General features: G+C 35.0%; 3 protein-coding genes across 4 annotated transcripts; 2 read left to right on the top strand and 1 right to left on the bottom strand.

The window, feature by feature from the left end:
• The first annotated feature begins 5,449 nt into the window (after positions 1-5,449).
• On the top strand, positions 5,450-9,779 carry LOC107698158 (dnaJ homolog subfamily A member 4-like). 2 transcript variants are annotated; one of them, XM_016499119.1, is made up of 8 exons: positions 5,450-5,539; positions 5,857-6,004; positions 6,847-7,021; positions 7,195-7,299; positions 7,408-7,635; positions 7,739-7,969; positions 8,114-8,214; positions 9,001-9,778. In XM_016499119.1, exons 2-8 carry the CDS (start codon positions 5,873-5,875, stop codon positions 9,214-9,216), a joined length of 1,188 nt encoding a protein of 395 aa, XP_016354605.1. In that variant the 5' UTR covers positions 5,450-5,539; positions 5,857-5,872; the 3' UTR covers positions 9,217-9,778. The 2 variants fall into 2 exon arrangements, with proteins under 2 accessions (XP_016354605.1, XP_016354611.1); XM_016499125.1 differs by lacking the exon at positions 5,450-5,539 and having other exon boundaries at positions 5,552-6,004; positions 9,001-9,779.
• Positions 9,780-10,318: 539 nt separating this feature from the next.
• On the bottom strand, positions 10,319-12,442 carry LOC107698488 (40S ribosomal protein S27-like). Its single transcript, XM_016499508.1, is given in 5 exon segments — positions 10,319-10,719; positions 10,848-10,958; positions 11,049-11,099; positions 11,102-11,156; positions 12,437-12,442. Coding segments are annotated over 5 exon segments (252 nt in total). The 3' UTR covers positions 10,319-10,690.
• A 2,387-nt stretch (positions 12,443-14,829) lies between these two features.
• On the top strand, positions 14,830-21,492 carry LOC107698579 (ras-related protein Rab-8B). The gene is made up of 7 exons (XM_016499630.1): positions 14,830-14,980; positions 17,965-18,025; positions 19,564-19,624; positions 19,715-19,792; positions 20,082-20,171; positions 20,459-20,575; positions 21,126-21,492. The coding sequence occupies exons 1-7, from the start codon at positions 14,857-14,859 to the stop codon at positions 21,216-21,218; spliced, it is 624 nt and encodes a 207-aa protein (XP_016355116.1). The 5' UTR covers positions 14,830-14,856; the 3' UTR covers positions 21,219-21,492.
• Positions 21,493-23,001: the final 1,509 nt, after the last annotated feature.

Below are 23,001 nucleotides of genomic sequence, written 5' to 3'. Positions count from 1 at the left end.
TTGGTGACAAACCTCTTCTCTTGACTTTTCATGAAAAAGCATTTTCATAACAATTTATTAAATTATATTAAATTGTTTGACTTTGTATAGATTTTCACGTTTTTATTGATTTAAAAATATGCCTGAATAAAAACCTTCATCTAGCATGCCACTTTTGTGCCAATTTTTTTTATATATATTATTTTCCAGGGTTAAGCATTATTGCAAGATCTAACAATTGTGCAAAGGTAATCAATCATTTAAAAAGACACTAGTCTTACTTTTTTTGTTGTTGGTGTTATAAACTTTATAATTTACTTTTTTCATGTGGTTCATTTAAAAATATGTTATTGGTGTTACATTGCTTCATCTTCATATTAATAATTTGATTTTGAAACCATCTTAGAATTTTATTTTTCTCATAATTACTTGCTGGTTTTACTGTCACTGGTGATTTATCTGATTTTAATCACTTCTAACGCTAAGCTGTAAATGCTTTTTTCAAGACTTACACATTTTGTACATTGTAAAATTTGCATTTTTTGAGACTGACCAAATTAAAGCCACAATCATAATTACAGATTCACTATTTAAATAAGTTTTAATTTGTTTTATTCAAGATGTTAAGCTTATATAATCAGGTTAATGAGGTCTGCCTAAATCCACATAGGCCTACAGAAACAAAAAATGACATAAAGAGCGGAAAAATACCACACAATAGTGAATGTAGAACTAATTATGTTGAAAATGTACAACAAAATTTAAGATTACATGTCCAGAAGTAAAAATTACAATTGCATTACAGTTTCCCCCGAAAAATGTGTGTTCTGTGATCCTCTGGGAAAGGCATCTTAGTGTTTGAAGAATAGTCGATCGGTAAGCGGTGAAGTTTTGCAGGCAGGTCTCTTGAAACATCTTGGAGACGTTGCCTCAGTTCTTCTGGATTGAGTCTGTCTCAGTTTGTTCTGTTTCTTCATGTCATTCCAGACAGACAGGATGATGGTGAGATCAGATTTCTGTGTTGAGCACTGGCTGTAATGAATGTTTGGAAATGTAAACTGATATTTCCTACTGACACACTACAGCAAAAGATAGAAGTAACTGATTAAAACCACTTCTTAGCTGGTGAAAATACTAGTGTTCTAACTATTTTGGACACCACTGTATGTTTGCAAGAGTTCACAAGCTTAGAGGTTCTAAGAACTCAAAGAACTTTTTCTCAGTTGCCTGAACAAGCTAGAGACCATGGTTAACTTTACTGTAAAACCTTGTGACCAAGGTTTTCAGAGTTTTTTTCTGGCTGTGGAATCGTGTATGATGAATGCTCGGATGGTGCCCCCATTGCTGGTTTGTGCCCTATGCAGACTGCTTCCTCTGCGTATCAGGAGCGGCGGGACTGATCTTGAGGGCGTTCAATAACCTGCCTTCACAGCAGAAACATGCGGCAAGTAGGAGGGGTGTAAGCTGAAACCAGATAAGTGCAATGACACTGTGCTTTGTCACTGCTGTCATACATCCAGCACTGTGCATGTCTCTCATATATCGGACTGATTCAGTCAGCACAAGATTTCTTTGAGCTCCAGGAACAGAGAGACTTTGCTGATTTGACACAAACAGTGATTGACTGAGCCAGTACTTCATCTTCTCGACCACCATGCATGTCCTGGGGTTTTGTGACACTCCATCACTCAACAAAGTTCACAGCATAGACTCTGAGCCATCGTTGCAGTAAAGTTTTCAGCACGAATTTGTCAAAAGTCTTCTGTAAAAATGTTTTAAAGATTTTTAAAATCTTGTGAATTTTTTAGGGATTTATTTTAGGTTTTAAACTTCTTACTTTGGATGGTGACAAAATATAATATTGGTGATGATTACGAACTCTTCAGTGCGAAAAGATCATTTGTTGTTTCAGTAATGGAAGAGCAGCAGTCTACAGTAAGGGGTTTGGGCAGTTCAAGGGTCCCACCAGGGTATCCCTGCAATAGTTGAGCCAACCCTGTTCTGAACATGAAGTGAGCTTGGCCACTGAAATTACTGTACAGACCTGATTTAAGGCGGAGCACTGACTCACCTGCCACAGCTGAACTGAACCAAGCTTCTGGCAAATGTTTCTACACATTCCTGCTTAAGCACGATATGAAGATTCATATGAGGAAGAGAAGGAAAGACTTCACTATCAACAGAGTTCTGACAGAGAGCTCAAAAACCAGGAGGGTTTCTCAACCGTGTTCTGGGGTAACCATGCACTGGTGTTCACAAACTTACAGAGCTCACATTTTAGGCATGTTGACAGAGATCATCGACTCTTGGCTTAAAAACCTTAAAAAACTCACATAGCACATTCTCATATGCATTTATTTTGCATAATTTGTTTCTTATATTATCAATTTCAATCTACATCAAAATTTCATTAACATTAATGTGTTTTATTAATGAATTGTGGCATTCTTTTTTATATACATTCTTTTAAGGTGTGTCAAAAAGCAGCAATGTTTACCATTTTTTGTTATATTTTATTATTTATAAATAAGTTTAAATCTGAAAATAAAACTCTCAGAAAATCTAAAATTTAAAACTCTTTTATTAAAGCACCCATCTATAGAACATTTGACAGATTCAAGAGAATCACAGATAAAAGAAGAAAAGAGTCCAGGAAGAGGTTGTGAAAGTCCAGGGCATGCAATGAGATGTTTTGTGGTTCCTTATGTTAATGTGATGTAGGTCCAGAAAGTCAAGCACAGGCTCAAGCAGTTTGAAGGTTTCAAAGTCTGTTTTCATCTAGTCCAGGGGTGTCCAGTTCTGCTCCTGGAGGGCCACTATCCTGCAGTTCAGCTCCAACACTAATCTGAAACACCTGACGCAGCTAATCAAGGTCTTCAGGATTACAAGAGCCCTTCAGCCACGTGGGTTGGAAGTGGTCGGAGCTACATGAAGTTGGCCCTCTGGGACCAGGATTGGAATTACACAGACCACATTTTTGTCCATGAAATGCATTGGTTACTCTGCGAGCGTTCTTTAAAACTGGTGATCCTTTGGTGAAAGTCCATTCAGGTAATAAGAAGAGGCAAATTATTGCTTGGAGAACGGCAGATCCGTAGGCCTGAATAGTCACTGATAAACAAGTCCATCAACATGTCTGTCTGTTGAGTCCATCATTAGAGTTTGACTTCGGAATTCATGAAGTCAATTTCCGAACTCGATATTGGGGAGTTGAGAGGAGCCACAGACTTTCGATCTGAAGAAGGAAAGTCTGATTTCTGTAGTGAACTGTAGGATAACTCAGATGAACATGAAGGCAGGACTCTGGACTCTGACCCTCCTGCTACAGTTGAGCAAAACACCTGCATTTGAGCACATGATACCAAGATTGTGGAATAGAAAGAAAGACTTCACTATAAACAGACTTCAGCGGACTATCATACAGACACTTCAGACATGTGGATGTTCATATATTAACAACGTTATACCGATCCATCATTCTCTGAGCACTAAGGCACTAAGCTGCTAGGCTATAAGTCGAAGAACTTTTTTGCTTGAAGAAGCGGCACTATAGAGACCATGAACTCCTTCACAGTGAACTTGAATGCTCAAATCTGTGTTACTTTCATGTCAACACCTGATCACATGAGGGAAGCCGACCTGCCTGCCACAAATGAGCGGCGCATAAGAGCGATCAAGTGTTTCTGCCTGCTTCTACATCACCGTGGGCTCACATGATGCCAACCCTTTATACTTTTCTCCTGTTCATAGCCTTATCTTTATTTCTTTTAAGCACTTGTTATGCCAAATGTTTTGTAAATCCTACTGTACAAATTGTCTTCATCTCAACACCTGATGACAGGAGAGACACTGAGCTTACTGCCACAAATCAGTGGAACATAGGAGCGATCTGTGAACAAGTTTCTACACGCTTGTACATCGCTGCTGGATCACATGATACAAATGCTCTTCTAAATGTCACAATACAGGGATTTCTGACAGAGAAGAGCGTGAGAACTCAACCAGCAGTTGCTCCTCCATCTATGAAACACAGCTGAACTGATGACTGTTTTCTAGATGACAGAGAATCTACCAGCCTTCAAATCACCGAAATTTTGACCCTGCAATCACTGGCAATATTCAAGAGGAGGAGAGTAAATTCTGAACACCTGATGACCTGAACCTGCTGCTCATTGTGTCTCGTTGCAGCTGTCATTGATTCTTTGAGCTCTAGAAACAGTGACATTGTCGATCTGACACAAGCTGAGATTAACTGAGTCTGTGCTTCTGCTTCTGGACTTACATTCATCACAGAGCATCAAGATATTTGTTATTCAGTTGTTGTTGTTTTTTGGGAATCTGTAAAAAGTATCCTGTAAGAATGCTTAAATAAAAATAATAGTTTGTGAATTTCCCCCCAAAAATAATTGTCTGTTTAAAGCTTCTTACTAAATATAATTTGATGATGTCTACTATTCCACACTTTTTTTTTTTTGTACTTTTCTCCTGTTCATGGCCTTATCTTTATTTAGCGATCTGTGAACAAGTGTTTCTACTCCAGGGATCCAAGTCATTTCTCATCCTCCATATTATATTCCTTATTCAGATTCATATTTTTTGTTGCTTGCAATAAAATCAACATTAAACATGTTATTTCAGCTAATTGCCTACTAAAATTAAATCAAATTAAAATTAAACTAAAATGCATAAATAAATGAATAAATAAGACCACAATTGTACATAATATATCCAGCATCATCATTTAGCCTGCTGAAACGGTTACCTTGGTAAAGAGCGACCTCTGCTGAGCAATTTTCAGAACAAATCTCAAGGCAAATAGATTTCTGGAATGACATTGAATCATTATTTTCCATTATTTTTAATAATTATGTTCCTGTTTATCCCTGTAAAGCTGCTCTGAAACAATCTGTGATGTATTGTATAAAGCTATATAGATGTGATTTGACGACACAACGTGGGATCTCTTTTACTTAGATTTACTTTGCTTAGTAATATCTTGCTACGTTCTATATATTAAAATTGACTTGATTATTATTATTATTACCATTATTATTGTTATTATTAGCTGTTTTTTTTTTCTTTTTACTTTGCTTTACTTAGTATCTTGCTACGTTCTATATATTAAAATTGGCTGGATTATTATTATTACTATTATTATTATTATTACTAAGTGGGGTTTTTTTTGGCATGCGAAAACATAAACTCTATAGATTTGCAATATTTGCACATGCATCTCACATTTCTTCAGAAAATGTAAAAATCGACTCTGTATGTTACTCTAAAGCATCATGCAAATCCATTCTAGCATACATAACGTTTGGTATCATTCATAACTGCTTGGAGACCCGTGCAAACATCTCAAATCCCATGTGAAGCTGCATGTCCTTATTCCATCCCATTCCATCAATGCTTCGCATCAAAGCTCGAGAAGGTTCTGGAGCGCAAGGGTTTATAAGAGCGACAGCGCGCGCTGCGTTCAGGCTGTAGAACAACAGTCACACAAACAGAGACGGACGCGACGCGACACAGCGAGCCGGCTTTTCCTTCTTCTTTTATTTCTGTGAGTGCTATCAAACTCATAACACACAAATACGATGCGCGAAGCTTTATTTGAAGTATTCTCTAGAGTCATTCACTAATGTAACGGACAGTTTTAAGTATCACTTTAGCTTTCAAGTAGCCTACTAACTACAGTCTGTTGTTATTCAAGTGACCGCTTGCATTAACCTGCTCTAATATTGTTTCATTTATAATATGTATGTCTAGTGGCATGATTAAACATTGCATCAACATTGCATTTATTATGTATTTTAACTAAGTCATATAGGCGTAGGTAGTGGTAGTAGGCAGGACTGTTGATATGGTGTGTTCCTGTAGCTGAATCCTGTCAAAGATGGTTCGAGAAACCGGTTACTACGATCTGCTCGGCGTGAGTCCCAAAGCCTCGCTGGACGAGATCAAGAAGGCATATCGGAAACTGGCCTTGAAATATCACCCGGATAAAAACCCGAATGAAGGCGAGAAAGTAAGTGGAGGTGCTGAGCCGCGTGCGGACACCGTATCATGTTTCACGTTGCCTGGTAAATGAAAGCGACAGAAATAAGAGGAACTTTCTGGAAGTGTCCCGAACACTCATGTGAGCTGCTGCATGCATTTCTAAACATTGCTCTGAGATCTATCTGCATATATGGATGCAAATAATTCATGCTGATTTGCATTTTTTTTTAACTATATTTTTATCTTATTTTATTTTACTTAATAAAACAATACAAGGTGCAGACAGTAAGGGGGAAACATCACAGTTTGTTTTTTAAGAATTTTATTTAATAATTTTTTTAAACTTTATTTAGTTTTATTTTATGTTGTTTTATTTAGATATTTATATAACTTTGAGAGGAAGAGTCCAAACTGCCAGTTGCCAAAAATAAATACAAATAAAAATCATGGAGGGAAAAAAAAAATCCCAAATATTAACGTAAGAAAAAAAAATCTAACAAAAAATACTGTGATGAAATGACAAAAATAATAAGTAATTAAAGTTGGGGGGAAATGAAAAATCCTAATACAAAGTGCTGTAAAAAAAAGTGAAGTGAAAGAAGGAAAAAAGAAAAGAAATGACCAAAAAGAAATTTAAGGTAAAAAAATGAAGAAAGGTGTATAGAAAGAATATATATTTTAAAATACTAAATAATTTAGTTAATTATTAAAGGAAAATACCTGACACAGGAAGGCTTTATGGCACTTAGGTCTTCAGTAGAACTCATTTGAACTGTTGTTATATGCTTCATGGAAACTGATGCATGATGGGAAATGTTTATGCATGCATTATTACAATGAGTAATATAAGGATCGTTTGCAATTCTCCAGTTCAAACTCATATCACAAGCCTACGAGGTCCTGTCAGATGCCAAAAAGCGGGATTTGTATGACCAAGGTGGAGAACAAGCCATAAAGGAAGGAGGCATGGCAGGAGGAGAATCTCCCATGGACATTTTCAACATGTTCTTTGGTGGTGGATGCAGAATGCAGAGAGAAAGGAGAGGTGAGGCATTTATTTACTGCATCAGGTGGCAGTGAGCAGCTGTGGTGTTTTGTAACGTCCCCCCATGGGAAGTCAACGAAAGGTTTTGGGGGTTTTAAATATAGTTTGTGCACTTTAATGTTTCATATCCTGGTTGTTGGTAGCTAATACTGTTATCGTTTTCTCTTATTCAGGTAAGAATGTGGTTCACCAGCTTGGAGTCACACTGGAGGAATTGTACAATGGCTCAACAAGAAAACTCGGTCTTCAGAAGAACGTGATCTGTGAGAAATGCGATGGTAAGAAGGTTACTAGTCTGTTGAGTTCATTTAATGGGAAAATTGTTATAATGATATTGTAGTTCAAGACCCAGTGGTGATTTAAGATGTAAATGATCTGTCTTGCAGGTTATGGAGGCAAAAAAGGCACAATTGAAAAATGCTCAACATGCAAAGGAAGAGGGGTTCAGGTCCAGGTGCAACAGATTGGACCGGGAATGATCCAGCAGATTCAAAGCATGTGCTCTGACTGCCAAGGACAGGGAGAGAGGTTCAACTCCAAGGACCATTGCAAGAACTGCAATGGACACAAAGTAGAACGCAAGAAGAAGATTCTTGAAGTCCATATTGACAAAGGTAGAAGAACATGAACTTTGCTTCATTCCAGGCCTTACTACCTTCTATATTCTTAGAGTATTAAAGTATTCTAGAAACATACTAATAATGGTGTTTGTCACAGGTATGAAGGACGGCCAGAAGATCACATTCCATGGAGAAGGAGATCAAGAGCCTGGACTGGAGCCTGGTGATGTTCTAATCGTACTGGACTTGAAAGAACACCCCGTCTTCCAAAGAAAAAATGACAACCTGATCATGAAGATGAAGATCAAGCTGGTGGAAGCGCTCTGTGGGTTTAAAAAAACAATTTGTACACTAGATAACCGGTTGTTGCTTATCCACTCACCTCCAGGTATGTCCTATATACTATTTATTTGTGAATAATATTTGAGTTTGCATGAATGATATTTCAATCAATATTTAATCAATGAAATATTTAAATTATTCAATAAATACATTTCGATTCATTTGAATTTTTATTCTTTTTTTGTTTTAGGCAAAGTAATAAAACCTAATGATCTAAAATGTATTCATAATGAGGGAATGCCTGTCTATAGAGACCCTTATGAGAAAGGTCTTCTCATCATACAGTTTGAGGTAAGTCAGTACCGCCTGTTATACATTTTAGTGAGACTAATCTGATGTGATCTGATTATATTACTATCAGTTTTATTATTTTTATTACATTATGGTTTATTTTATTTGATGCTGCTTCACATCTTCTAGAAACAAACAATAAATAGATGGCCTACCGCCAAGTAATAAATTAAAATCATTGAAAATAAAAAAAAAGACGAATTAATTTTTAATCTGATTTTTGATAATTAAAAATCTTACTATTATATTACTATTCTTTTAATACTATTTGTATTTAAGTTTTGCTTTGCATCTTCTAAGAACAAAAACCAAATTAATTCAGTATAAACTTAATTAGACAAATTAATTTAATATAAATTAAAATACTGAAAAGAAATAAAAATATGATTATTATGATATTCCTTTTTATTATTTTATTTTGATTAGCATCTTCTAGGAACAAAACAAATTGCCTACTGCTAAAAGAAAAACAAGTTACTAATAAAAACGAATTAAATGCAAATGAAAGTAATTTAATATAAATCTTGTGTGTGATGATTGTTTTAATTATTTAATTTATTATTGATATTTTATAGTATTTTGCTTTGCAACTTCTATGAAAAAAAAACTAAACTAAATTCCTACTGTCAAATAAATAAAAATTGTCACATGGAAAAAAGTAAATGTGTAAAAAAACAAAACAAAACAATAATAATAGAGGAAAAACTTGTGTGAAAGCAAACAATGATTAAATTGTAATTTGTGTTGGGACGGTCACATCTTACTGAAGCCTTTCTGTTCCCTCAGATTGAGTTCCCAGATAAACACTGGCTACCTGAGCACATGCTGCCTGACCTGGAGAGGTTACTTCCAGTCAGAGATCACGTCATGATGTCAGATGATATGGAAGAGGTTGACCTGTGTGAAGTAGACTATGAAAGACAAAAGAGAAACTTCAGTGGTGAAGCCTACGATGAAGACGAAGGCCCCAGGCATGGTGGCGTCCAGTGCCAGACTCAGTAAATGTCATGTATAAGAAACATTGGTGCAATACTTGTGTGACTGCAAATATACACTGAATATTAGGCCGGTTAAATTTAGTTCTTGCCGAGCAAAACATACAGCAAGAATTTCCTTACCAAGCCTTATGAAACGGACCATTTTTTTGCCACCGTTGGAATTCTTCTTTCTGATGTATCTGATGAGCCAGGAGTTTTTTGGCAATTACCACCATAAATTAATATTAACCGATATTTAATTAAAGCAACTATTTTGGATAAAAATGTCATTCATTTACATATGAAATTTAGTAACTTAAATTTGCATGTAAATTATTCCCTATGTTTGAACGTGTTCACTTTTGTATGTTAATCTGTCGATGTGCTTTGGTCAAGAGTAGGGTGCTGTACTTTTTTTTTTTTTTTTCCCCAGTTGAAAATCTATATTTGTTCATTTTCTAAGAATGTGACACACCATACATTTAACAGGTTGTTTCCTTCCTTTAAATGTTTTTTATTTTTCACAAATAAAACATTTCATTACAATCCCTCCTTCACATAACTGCAACTGAATGAAAGCAATTTAAAAAAATCTTTTCAATGTAAAATATTTACAGTTTATAGTGTTCTAGCTAATTTTATATTGTATAAAACCCTCACATCCTATTTAAAGTCTGGGGTCAGTAAGATTATTAGTTATTTATTTTTTCAAGAAATCAAAACATTTAATCAACAAGGATACATCAAATTGATCAAAAGTGATAGTAAAGATATTTAGAATGGAAAAATCCACTTCAGATAAATGCTGTTCTTTTGAATTTTCTATTCATTAAAGAATCCTGAAAAAAAGGTTTCCACAACAATATTAAGCAGCACAACTGTTTTCGATATTTATAATAATAAGAAACTCAAATTAACATTAGAACGATCGTGTGACACTGAAGACTGGAGTAATGGTGCTGAAAATTCAGCTCTACATCATAGGAATAAATTACATTATAAAACAAAATAAAATAGAAAAAAAAAGTTATTTTAAATAATCATAATATTTCACAATATTACTATATTTTTCATCAAATATACACAGCCTTGGTGAGCATAAGTGATTTAAAAAAAAAAAAGACTGAAAATCGTACCCTCCCCAAACTTGAACGGTAGTGTAGATGCATGTAAAAGGTTTCAACAATAAAAGATAGATGTTAAAAATTACATAACATGACGTCAAGGTGCTGAATAATATTGCACGAGAAGAGAAATGAAACTGAAAATGTTGCACTGACTGTTTTGAATATGTTTGTTTGGATTAAATTGCAGGATGCAACTGTATCATGCAGAAGAAACTATTCAGAAGCACTGAACTGATAGCATGGTAGAAAGAACCTGCCATGCACCATTCATAATCACATTTAAAGTTCATTCATTGTAATCAATGAAAAAGTAAGGCATTAAGAAGTTGCACAATTCTTTGTATTCAAAGCATCACTCCTTTTTCATCCTTCTCAGTGCTGCTTTCTTCTGAAAGAACAACCTATTTGAAAAATGAAAATGCGTAGCTTGAGATACTGGATCAAATATTGTGATTTGTAGTTACTTCTGATTCAAAAGCACAACCCAGACAGCCTGGATATGTTTTACAATCATTCAGCAAATACACACCCTCAGTCAGCCTTGCTTTTCCTCCTGTGGGCTGGCAGAGCACTGTTGAACACCCAACACACAGCACAACCGTCTGCGCATGACTGAACACAGTCGTGATCTTATAACAACCTGCATGGAGATAAGAAGAAAAGATTACACTTCCTACAAGCGATATATTACACATAAGGCAAACAAAGCTTTCTTCTAAAGATCTCAAACCTGGGCATTTTACATCCATGAAGTACGAGTTGGGACTCTGCACAAGCCTTTCTTCTTATGCTGTCTTCTCTCAAAATCAAAGGATGGGTTCAGCAGATCTTTGGCCAGCTGTTGAAAATATAGTTAAAATTAGGGCTGCCACGATTCCTCGATTAAATTTGAGTACTCGATTTGAAAAAATAATCGATTGGATTTTGCCCATGTCGAGTTACCGTTTTGATGTCCACATACTCAAGAAATTAAAGTGGCTGTAGCATTTCCATCATAAAGAAATGGCCAAATATTAAAGATTAAGTGCACATTTGAATTAAATGTTGTTTAGTCAATATTAAACAAGGATTAGATGATCACACTGTAAAGTGTAAAAACAATCGTCAGGGCGTTGGCGCCTCTGCAGGCATTTGTTATAATGTGTAATGTTCTATTGTTTATAACACATTATGTATTTTACCAGTTTTGTTCAATAAAACCATATGATTACTTGCTTTTGATAGTTTATTTGAACTAATTATTATTGCCTCATTGCTATTATATATGTATTTTAAGTAATTTTAAAGGCTACTGTTCACTTAGGTCTATTTTTATTACCACACAATTTTTTTAATTATAATTATCTGATTACCCAATTACCAAAATAGTGATAGCCCTAGTTAAAATATTGATTTTTTTTGTATATTAAATAAATCATGAAAATATTTACATATAATTACACAAACACTAGAATTTAATTATTTACTTAAAATTACACACATAAAATATTTAAAATGTATTTTATATATATATATATAGAGAGAGAGAGAGAGAGAGCAATTATGTAAATATTTAATTTTAAATGTGTTATGTAAATATTATATATAAATAACTAAATAAAATATTTTTAAAAATTACATAAAATTTAATTGTTCTCTCTCACACGCACCCACCCCCTATAAATGTTACTATATACTTCCTCCCACAATATGACAGTCATTTTACACTCTTAATAACAAAATATACCATCTAGGCAACATTAGATTATATTTATGTAACAAAAACACTACAGCAATAACATTACCGATTGACAACATGCTTCTTTGCACACAAAAACATTGCTCAACAGCCATATTGATCACTCTCATCAATTTGTCAGTCTGAAAACTATAATACCTTACTTTTAAAAACACAGATAAAACATCAATCTTATCCAACATATCATTTTACTCGGTGCAATGCACAAGTTTAAATATTACTCGTGTAAGTGAAACATTAGGCCCTATCCGAACCCTGCGCAGCACCACGTGAAATCACAAACTTTCCCATGTATATCGCACGGTTAAAACATCCAACAAGTTTGACATGAACAACTGTCAAATGCGAGAATCGCTGTCTAGTTGAGCAAACGCACTTACAGGCATTGTCGGGAGCCGCTGATATTCGCATTCGTGGGTCTGCTGCTTTCCTCGAATCTCTCGATGACTGCAGGGTTGCCACGCGCAGCTTCATAATAAATCGGATGAAACATGCCCAGGCATGCTCCACAATACAGTTTTTCTCAATTGCTTTGGCACATTTTTCGAAACTCAATAAGAAATTCCAATCTGATGTGAACAAGAAGCTAATTGTTCAGGGATCTGAACTTATTGTTTCGGGAAAAAAAAGTTTCATTCGAGAATTGAGCCAAAGCAATTGAGAAAAACTGTAAAACACGCCTTTATACATGAGATCTTATAAAACCTGACAACATTACAGGGATTTCCTGAATATTACATCAGCTCGACAACGGTAAGTGATGGCGAGTTGGTGAAATGTTGCTGTCGGTCACCTCATATTTTAACAAAGAACATTGATTGCAGCTTTACACAATATGTATATAGGTTGTCTATATATATCTATATCTATCTATCTATCTATCTATCTATATATATATATATATATATATGCTGTATAATTACAAATTGTAATAAAACAAAACAAAACAAAACAAAACAAAACAAGTAAACCCTCTGGATTAATAATTCCCGTACTGGCAACCTTAATGGTAATTCTCAGAGCTGGAGCTAAAGAGATGCGGCACCTACTGTTTTATTAGCAGCTCCCGTCCCTGGTTTGGGATTACTCACCTCTGACTGGACGAGACATCTGTCAATCAACGTATACAGGGAAGAACCAGCCGAAGAACAGCAGAGTCGTTGTTGGCTTTTTGACGCGATCGGCCCGGGGTTCGATCCCGTCTTTTGCCGAACTTTTTTTCTCTCCCTTTTCAAATCTCGTATCACATCGTAAAGGCATTTATTTTCAATAAAAATTAAGAAAATAATCAAAAAGTTGAAAATAAAATATTGGGTAGGGTTAGGGAGGGCTTTATTGTACCAATAAGGTGGCATCCATTTAATAATTAAAATTATAATTTACACTCAATACGTTATTATTGCATACTGTTTTATAATGTACTACAATACTGAAGTGCAGATAATTGCCACTATTTGCAACAAGTAGTATACTTGATAGTAGAAATCCTGCTATTTTAACATAGTGTAAATAGGTATTTGCACTTAGTGTAAATAGCATATTGCTAAAAATACTGCTATTTTCACTTAGTGTAAATAGAATCCATTGCTAATACGAGATTTGAAAAGGGAGGAAAAAAAAGTTCGGCAAAAGGCGGGATCGAACCCGGGTCGATCGTGTCAAAAAGCCAACGACTCAGACTTATCCATCTACGCCACTGGAGCTGATGTTTTACAGTCACTTTTAATTAAATGTAAATAGACACCCCGTATTTTTTTTATTCCATAGTAAGGCCAATTCATACAATACATTTAAACTTGAATTGTTGTTGTGTTTTCTGAATTGTTATTTTGTTTTTTAGACTTGCATTTGCGTTTGTAATTTGTTATTTTGTTTTCAGAATTGTGATTTGTTTTGCACTTCTCGGTCACCGTACCTACGGGATAAATTTGCTTATTAATTTTAAACATTTCTGTTATTGTTTATTCTTATTTGACCTAAATGCAAACTTTGAGTAAACCTGCACTCACCTGGCAGATCTTGTGGTTGTTGAATGGCAGCACCACTATACAATTATTTTCAGTTCTGTGGACAGTAAATGCAAGAATGTAATTTTATCAAATAGATAAGCAAAATGATAAATTTGGATACAGTTTTTTTTTGTTGTAAATGAATGAGAATGAAATTCAGTTGTATTTATTATTATTGATTTTTAAGTGAAAATTTGTTTTCCAAACTGTGTTTGGAAATTGAAATTGCTATATCATAATTTGGTATCAATAATGGTATCAATGGTATCAATCATTAATCTAAAGGTCTTGCATGCCAACACATAAATATATCACAAAAATGCAATCAATCAATCACTCAATCAATCAATCAATAAAGGGTATGAGAAAATCAAATAAATAAAAACCTTGTAATAAAAAAATAAAATAAAAAAAAAACAATGTCCAAAGACTTTCCAAAAAGTCTTTACTCTTAGTTTATTTGTTTATATAGCACAATTTAATACAGTTAGTATTAAAGTGTTAAATATCTGATCAATATCAGTATAAAATCTTTAAAGATGTTTTAATAGTCTACACTTTTAAAACCTTGCATGCAGTACTTTCTTGATAACAACCACGCGTAATGTATCTAGGGGAGTTCCGTATCACTGTCCTGCTAGAAACTACATTGACCAATCACGCGGGAGACATGGCGCTGACGTCACACCATGAGGCTCCGCCCTCGCTCGAGCCCCGATGATTTTTGTGTCAATTCCACGAACAAGGGAAACTGGGCACTGTCATTCATAAAGGATATACCGGCTTGGCAAATGGCGAAGACTTACGATTACCTTTTCAAACTCTTGCTAATAGGGGACAGTGGAGTGGGAAAGACATGTCTGCTGTTCAGATTCAGCGAGGACGCGTTTAACACCACCTTCATCTCCACAATCGGTCAGTTCACCGGTGATCTGGGTAGAAGGTATTGGACGGTGTCCCGTTATGTGCAGGACAATAGTGGTCAGATACAGTAAAGCTGTAATAATTAAGTTTCTAGTTGCATTTGCATTGGTAAAGTGGGTTTAAAAAGCACCTGTTTTTTAATTTTTTTTTTTATTGTATAAATCATGTGATTATGTGTTACATTAAAACATCTGGATTTGCTTAGAAATGCACAGGCCTATGAGTACATAGGCTCAGCTTGCTTATGTAGACATATTTAAACAAATACCTATCTATCTATCTATCTATCTATCTATAGATATTATAATTTAACATATATAGACAGATTACATCTATATCTGTCTGTATATACGGTTTCACATGTATAGATATTTTGGAAACAATGCTGTCGGCTCTGTGAAGGTGTGAGAGTTATATTTTGCTGACCAGTTCTGTATCTACTTTTAACCTGTCAAACCCTGATGACTATTGGCCTTAAAGTTCATACAGGAGTCTACACAAGGGAAACATAAACAGTGTATTGAGTTATATAGGCATTTTGTGTTCACGCTGATGGACTCAAGCCACTCAATACATTCGATGAGAAAGAAGGAATGTGCATCTTCATGATGCAGAAAACTTTCTATCAACTAGTATTGATAAGTATGCAGAGTGAAGAAGCTTGGTACCCTTTTTTTTTTTAATTGATTTTTTTGTCAGCATGAACAAATAACAAAAAAAAAAAAAACCGTTAAAAAGACATTTTTAAATACATACACTTTAAAAAGTAATGTTCCAAACAGGGGTTTTCACAGTGATGCCACAGAAGAACCATTCTGGGCTCATCAGTGAATAGTTCTTAAAAAAAAAAAATTCTTAGTGTGAAGAACATTTTGATATTTGAAAGAACCTTTTTCAGTATAAAGAACCTTCTGTGGAATGGAAAGGTTCTTCATGGAACCATAGATGCTGATAAAGAAGCTCTATTTTTATAATATATATGATTTATATGACATCTATTTTTACATAAAACAAAAAAGCCAAATTTGATTTTTTTAATATCTTAAATATCTTATACAATTTAAAATCTCAAGTACATTTATCTTGCTTTAAAGATTTTTAGACAAAATACTGCATAAGAAAATTATTTTGTTGTGTGTGTGAACGTTGCACAGTTGTCTTTCGTCTGCTTGCACAGAGAGTTTAGTCATTTCCTTTGTCGGTTTTTCCATCTGATTAAAACGTCACTGCCCCCTCTGCCTTTGTTTGCGATGCTGTCTTGCAATGGGGTCTCTGAGCCTTGACTTTCTTTCAGACTTTAGTTGTATTTAAAGCCCATTTTTCTGTACCATTCTCTGTTAAAAAGCAGCAATTTTGCTGAAAAAAATATGATGTTGGGATGTTAGAAATCATCACGGTCATTCTGCATAAACAACATTTTGGTGACAACACCAGGACAGAGTGCTGGGGAAAGTACAGTTTCTTTGTGCGGGGTCATAATAGACTTGACCATGAACAGAGGGCAGTACTGTTTGAATCCCCATCATGCTCTCGTGATATTCGCTCAGCACGTCTCAGCATTCTTCCGCCAATGCAGCTGAGCATTTGACTGGCATCTGTTTTCTTGTGCCAGGACGTCCATGACCCCGGTTGTGGCCACTCTGCATTTCCCCACACTTCTCTGAGCGTCCCACCTCTGCTTCCTGTGGCCGTGTGTGTTTCTCTCAGGGTTGTGATATTGCTTAACTAAACTGCTTGATAAATTATGTTCCTCATTGTTGCTGTAGCTAAAAACCTCAATTACTGAATGTAAATGTATTAAACATTTGTATCATTGACAGAAACGACATTTTCTGAAGAAAATGTGGATAGTGTTCACTCAATCAAAACTTACCATCACGATAAGTGTTGTGGATGGTTATATACAACTAATATGTGAAATTTTGCTTGATAAATTGCTTATGTTCTTCACTGTAGCTAAAAGAATCTACTGAATTACTGAATGTAAAAGTAATAACAATGTTTCATTGACTGAAGCGCCAATAAACAACTCAATTTGTATGTTTTCTGAAGAAAATGTGATTGGTTTTTGCTCAATCAAAACTCGCATCCACTAAAGTGAAAGTGTGGGAACTTTATTTGTTTGACAAAATGACAAGATAGAAGTCTTATTGATGGAGTCTATCAAAATTTAGTGAGGTTTGTGCTTAAGGCAAGAACTTTTATTTTTTGGTATAAACCTCTTGTTTACCAGTCCAGATCTTAAACCACTATATTGTTGTAGCATTAGACATTTTTCCACTGGAAAACCACACCACGGAGCAACTCATTTGACTAGTTGTATAAAGTGTAAGACATATTTTATTATTAATTTCTCTAAATTTCCACTGAATGCCACTTTTTGTCTCATAAATAAGCTTAGAAGGCCTCCATCTTGATTCAGTTCTTGATTAGAAATATTATCATCTCTCCACACCATCAATAGGTTTGAAAGTAAAAGTGACGTGTGGACAAGTATGTCCCATACTTGGAATTTGTGCTCTGCATTTCACCCAAGTGCACAGTGAACTCACACACACACACACACACACACACACACACACACACACACACACACACACACGGAGCAGTGGGCAGTCATTTTTTTTGCTGCGGTGCCCGAGGAGCAGTTGGGGGTTCGGTGGGTTTCACCTCAGTCTGACTCTCTAACCATTAGGCCATGAAAGTCAGAAATACAACCTAAAAATTTTGAGTTTATTGTTGCTTGGCACACAGCATTTGTGTGAGGCTAGCTGGAATAAAAATTACAAAAAAAAGCAATTGTCCACTAACCAGCAAGGCAAAAAAATGGCAAGAGGAGCAGCTTAACCCCAGGAACTGGAAATAACTCATTATATCATCATCACCACTGCAGTGCAACATTGATTGTACCATTGATTCCATGTGGTGCCAGTCGTTGAAGATCTGACGATGTTTCTCTTTTTCTCTGTTGCCAGGAATTGATTTCAAAATCAGAACTATTGAGCTGAATGGGAAGAAAATCAAGCTGCAGATATGGTGAGCCGTTTGTTTGTCATGGATATGCAGCGCTAAGTCCCGTTTCATATACGTCCCATTATATCATCATTTACACTTCATCTTCAGGCATATTTAAAGCTGTGCAAACTGTTGGTGTGTTATTCACATCTTAAACAGACTTTCTGAATATAGTGAACACAAAGCTTTTGTTCTTAATCAGAGTTTTGTTGCTATAAACAGTTAGCTATTAAGCTATTAAGCTATTGTAGGCTACTTTTAAAAGTTTAAGAGAAGAAACCTCTAGCATAAACACACATTTAATTAATCTTGCATGCAAATATAGATATCGTTGTCCAATAAAATGCTCTCTAGAATGAGAATACCCTCGTATAAATAATACACTTTAGAAGAAATAATATTCTTTAAAAGAATATACTTAAGTGAATGTAATGTTTTCAGGTACTTGATTGCATTTGCAATTAAATGAGAATACATTATAGTTTAAATGTATATTTAAGGGATAGTTCATCCAAAAAATGAAAATAACCCCATAATTTGACTTCAGAAAGTTTTCAAGGCACTTTAAGGAGGTTTATGGCCTCCTAAAATGCTTAGGCCTATATATCAGTTAGATCTTGTGAACAAAAAGATTTTCAAAATCTTTTAAGTGATATGTCAAATATATAACCTTATATAATTATAAATGGTAAAATAATTTCTATAAATTGACATTTCTCATTCTTTTTACCAGTTAGCTTGCAAGTTAAACAGTTAGCAGACAAGCTTTGTGTACTACTCGTCAATTTACCTGCTAGCTTAGCATACCAGTAACCTGTTAACATAGCATATCGCAAGCCCATTAACCTGCTATCTTATCATATCACTAGCCTTTTAGTCAAATTTCGAAAATTAGCCACTAGCCAAAGCCTTGGCATACTTTAACTGATAGGCGTATAGCCTACATATAAGATTGATTAATAAGACGGAAATAACGTCACACACTGTGCCTGGTCTTCCTGTTAACAGTCATAATGCTCACGCACCCTGTCCAGTTAGGTGACTAATGATCAGTGTTGGGGAAAGTTACTTTTAAAAGCTGTGTTTTTGTGAGTGAGAAGAATTAATGGATATTCATATTTATTTTAGAACTACAGTAACATCTTCTGATTTCTCTCAACATGGGGACAGGAGAGCTGTCAATCAATAAATTGGGGAAAAAAAAGTAACTTGCATTACTTATTTGAAAAAGTAACTAAGATATTCCCTTGTAAATTAAAAAGTAATGCGTTACTTTACTAGTTACTTGAAAAAAGTAATCTGATTACGTAACTCGCGTTACTTGTAATGCGTTACCCCCAACACTGCTAATGAAGGATGAGACGTGCAGACAGTAGTGTCATGGACAGGCTGTACATCCGTACCTCTCAGGATGTTTATATTAAAGGCTGGCAAAGAGCAGGGTGGGATTCACTGTTAACGAATGTGAAGTGTTAAAGCTGAGCCGGGTGACAAAGGAAGGAAGGAACAAGGTGAGGGTGCATATAGTATTTGTGTGTGACTCTCTGATTGTTTTACAGGGACACAGCAGGGCAGGAACGATTTAGGACGATCACCACGGCATACTACAGAGGTGCTATGGTAAAACACTATTGGCTACTTCTCATGTCTGTGTGGAAGTGTTGATCACTGAAGATGGATGTTTCAAATTACTGCTTGCTTTGTTTTCAGGGCATTATGTTGGTATATGACATCACCAGCGAAAAGTCATTTGAGAACATTAAAAACTGGATACGCAACATTGAGGAGGTAACATTGTGGAGAAATATGTTCACATATAGATTTGAATACTGTGCTTGGTCACGTATGCTGAATTGATAAAGTATTATCATTTAGAGTATAAAACAGATTTGGTCCAGGTTGGTCAATACACTGCTGTCCGATCATATTAGGGGGTCATTGTATAATAGGTTTGCTAGCCACTCTATAAATTTCTATCAAATATAATTTATTGTTTATTTGATACATTTGTTAGAGAATTTAATTTCTTTTAACTGTAACTTGAAGAACTGCTGAACTTCTCAATTACTCATTTCAGCATGCATCATCTGACGTAGAGAAGATGATCCTCGGAAACAAATGTGACATGAACGACAGGAGACAGGTGTCCAAAGAGAGAGGAGAGAAAGTGAGGCCTCTTACGTCTAACAAGCTTACAGTTTTCCATACATTATTTAAAGTTAATAATATAAAATGAATCTATTAACATGAAGAATAAAGAAAATGCATTTTATTTTAAAATGTCATTCTTGTAACACTACCTGGTTATTATAGGTATGTTATTTTGAATCAGATATACAGTATTTTGAGTGAGATTGGATATAATTTTAAATGATATATTTTGTATTTTTATTAAAAAAAAAATTCTGGTAGTTTTTTATTAATAACTGTTGTCATTTTTGCCTTTTGGTCCAGTTGGCAATTGATTATGGGATCAAGTTTTTGGAAACAAGTGCAAAAACCAGCATAAATGTCGAAGAGGCCTTTTTCACACTTGCCAGAGACATTATGGCTCGACTTAACAGAAAGATTGTGAGTGTTTTTTTTAAGTTTTTTGTAAAACTGGCAAAAAAAAGAGAAAAAAACCTTGTGTATTTTACTAGATATCATTTATCATTATTTGTATTAAAATAAAAAAAAAAAAAAAAAAAAAAAAAAAAATGTATCATTGTTACAATAAATCACGTTTTAAAATGGTATTTTATAACTCCATATTTTATAACAATTTTAAAACTGCATTTAGTTTGATATTGGTTGAGCAGTTACAAAAAGTGCAATATTTGATATAATTTACCATTAGTTGTACATCAATAATTTTTTAAAAATTGCTTACAATTATTTTAAACATGGATCATTGTTACAATGAATCACATTTTCAAAAACAGTCACTACTGCAGGTAAAACATTATTTTATAATTGCATTTATTTTGATATCGGTTCAGCAATTAAGTACAAAAAGTCGCAGGATTACTTTTTTTAAATTATATAAATTTTTTGGCAACCCTAATATAATTATCGTAATTTATTTTTAACATGTTTTAACAAAGCAAAATTTAAATATTTCTATTTTTCTGTTGACTAGAATGATGGTGGTCAAGCAGATAGCGGCGGTCCTGTGACGATTTCAGAGAAGCGCTCCAAAAAGCACAGCATCTTTAAGTGCGCTCTGCTTTAACTAGCTGTGTATCTGCGGCAGCCAGAAATGCTCTGCTGGTATAACATATCACATGAGCCCCTGCAAAGAGCTGGACTAGCAGGCTCGAGAACGGATGAAGGTTCGGGTTTCCAAGCCCTAAAAGTCAAGATGGAACAGAGGAATGATGCAATTTTGAGAGATTTAGTCGGTTAGCTCGGTGATAGAGTCACAATAGGAAACGTTTCCATTGTTGTGTGGTGATAATCGTGATGATTGTGTCAAAAGATAATGGATCAAATATGAATGTTTTTTTTTGTAATGTTTTTGTAAAATATTCTTTGTGGACACAGCACATGCTGTCTTAAAACATTTGCTGCTGAAGGCTTAGATGTATCATGTACAGTATTTCTGAATTAGTCAGTGAGTCTTGTTGTAATATGTTCTTGAGTGTCTTTTATACAGCATAAACACTGTTCTTGCACTGGTTCAAAAAAATTTAATAGAGAAGATGTGTAAAATGCAATTTTTGGAATGCTAGTGGGTTAAAAGCACTTTACATGTGTTTTCAATGAGCTCTCCTCATAGGCACATGTCCATGTATAGCACAGACAGACATCAATCCATCTGCAGGAAGGTTGCAAAGATAGAACATGATGGCTGCAGTGCATGGTGGGGAGAAGGAACATCTTCAGGTCAGGTATCAAAGGGAACACATCTTACTTGGCAAAGTCACCCATAGGAAGTGTGTGTGTCTGACACAGCCAAACCTGAGAACCATCAGTGTTAAGGAAGTAAGATAAATTGTGCCTGTGCTGTACTATAGATCCTTAGCCTTTGGGTGATAAAATATAGGGTTTATATTCAAATTCAGTCTAGCACTGATTTGTGAAATGTTTTGAATATGAAGATGATCATTAATGATTTAATTAGCATTAGATGATCAATAATTATTTAATTTGAAAACGGGCTGCTTGGCCATGTGAAAGCAAGTATAGAGACTGAGGTCCTTGTGTCAATGCTACAGTATGTTTTGTATTTTGCTAAGCAAGAAAGCCACTAATGCATTTCTGTCAGGATCACTATCGTCAAAGATGATTGACAATTAGAATACAGTTTGAATTGGTGGTATGGTTCTGTTCTGGGCAAGAACTCCCTGCGCATCCATGCAGCCTAGCATGGATGAGAGCAGGGAGAGCTGCAATAACCCCCCAGGGTAAACAGAACAGAACCAACATTGCAGATATCGTTAAAGTTCAATAATTTTATGTACACATTTTAGAATTAGTCTGATTCAAAGGATAATCGGAAGGCTGAATCCTGACTGACAGAGGAGGAGCTGGGGATGGAGGAGGGTAATTAGCGATTGAGCAATGCGAAAACTGCTGATAATACTGAGGGACCTTATATATGAATGCTTAGATAGGTGTCGTATAACTATAGGTAGATGGGGATCCGCTGAGAGTCAGCTGATGCGAGCTTGACTAACGTGACCTGCTAGAACTAACGCTACACTTGATGTTTATGAAAATTAATTAACGGAAACTGAGATGTTTTGTATTCCAGGTTGATATTTCTCACCTTTTAGCTCTTTTTCATTTTTTGATCGATAACATCCAGTGCATAATGTTATATATTCAATGTTCAAGCAACCTTTATTAACTGTTTACAAATTTGTTTCACCATAGGCTCTTAAATGAAACACAGTTGCCAAAAAAGTGGTATTATTTGTTTTTCATGCTTGTACTGTCACTATGTGTAGTTGTTTTTGTCAAAGGATGCAGGGTGAATGCAGTTGGTTAGATCAGCACTTTTGTTTTCAAAC

Source organism: Sinocyclocheilus anshuiensis, unplaced genomic scaffold, assembly GCF_001515605.1.
Source record: "Sinocyclocheilus anshuiensis isolate Anshui unplaced genomic scaffold, SAMN03320099.WGS_v1.1 scaffold1054, whole genome shotgun sequence".
NCBI lineage: Eukaryota > Metazoa > Chordata > Actinopteri > Cypriniformes > Cyprinidae > Sinocyclocheilus > Sinocyclocheilus anshuiensis.
This window is presented reverse-complemented; position numbering and strand designations above follow the sequence as displayed.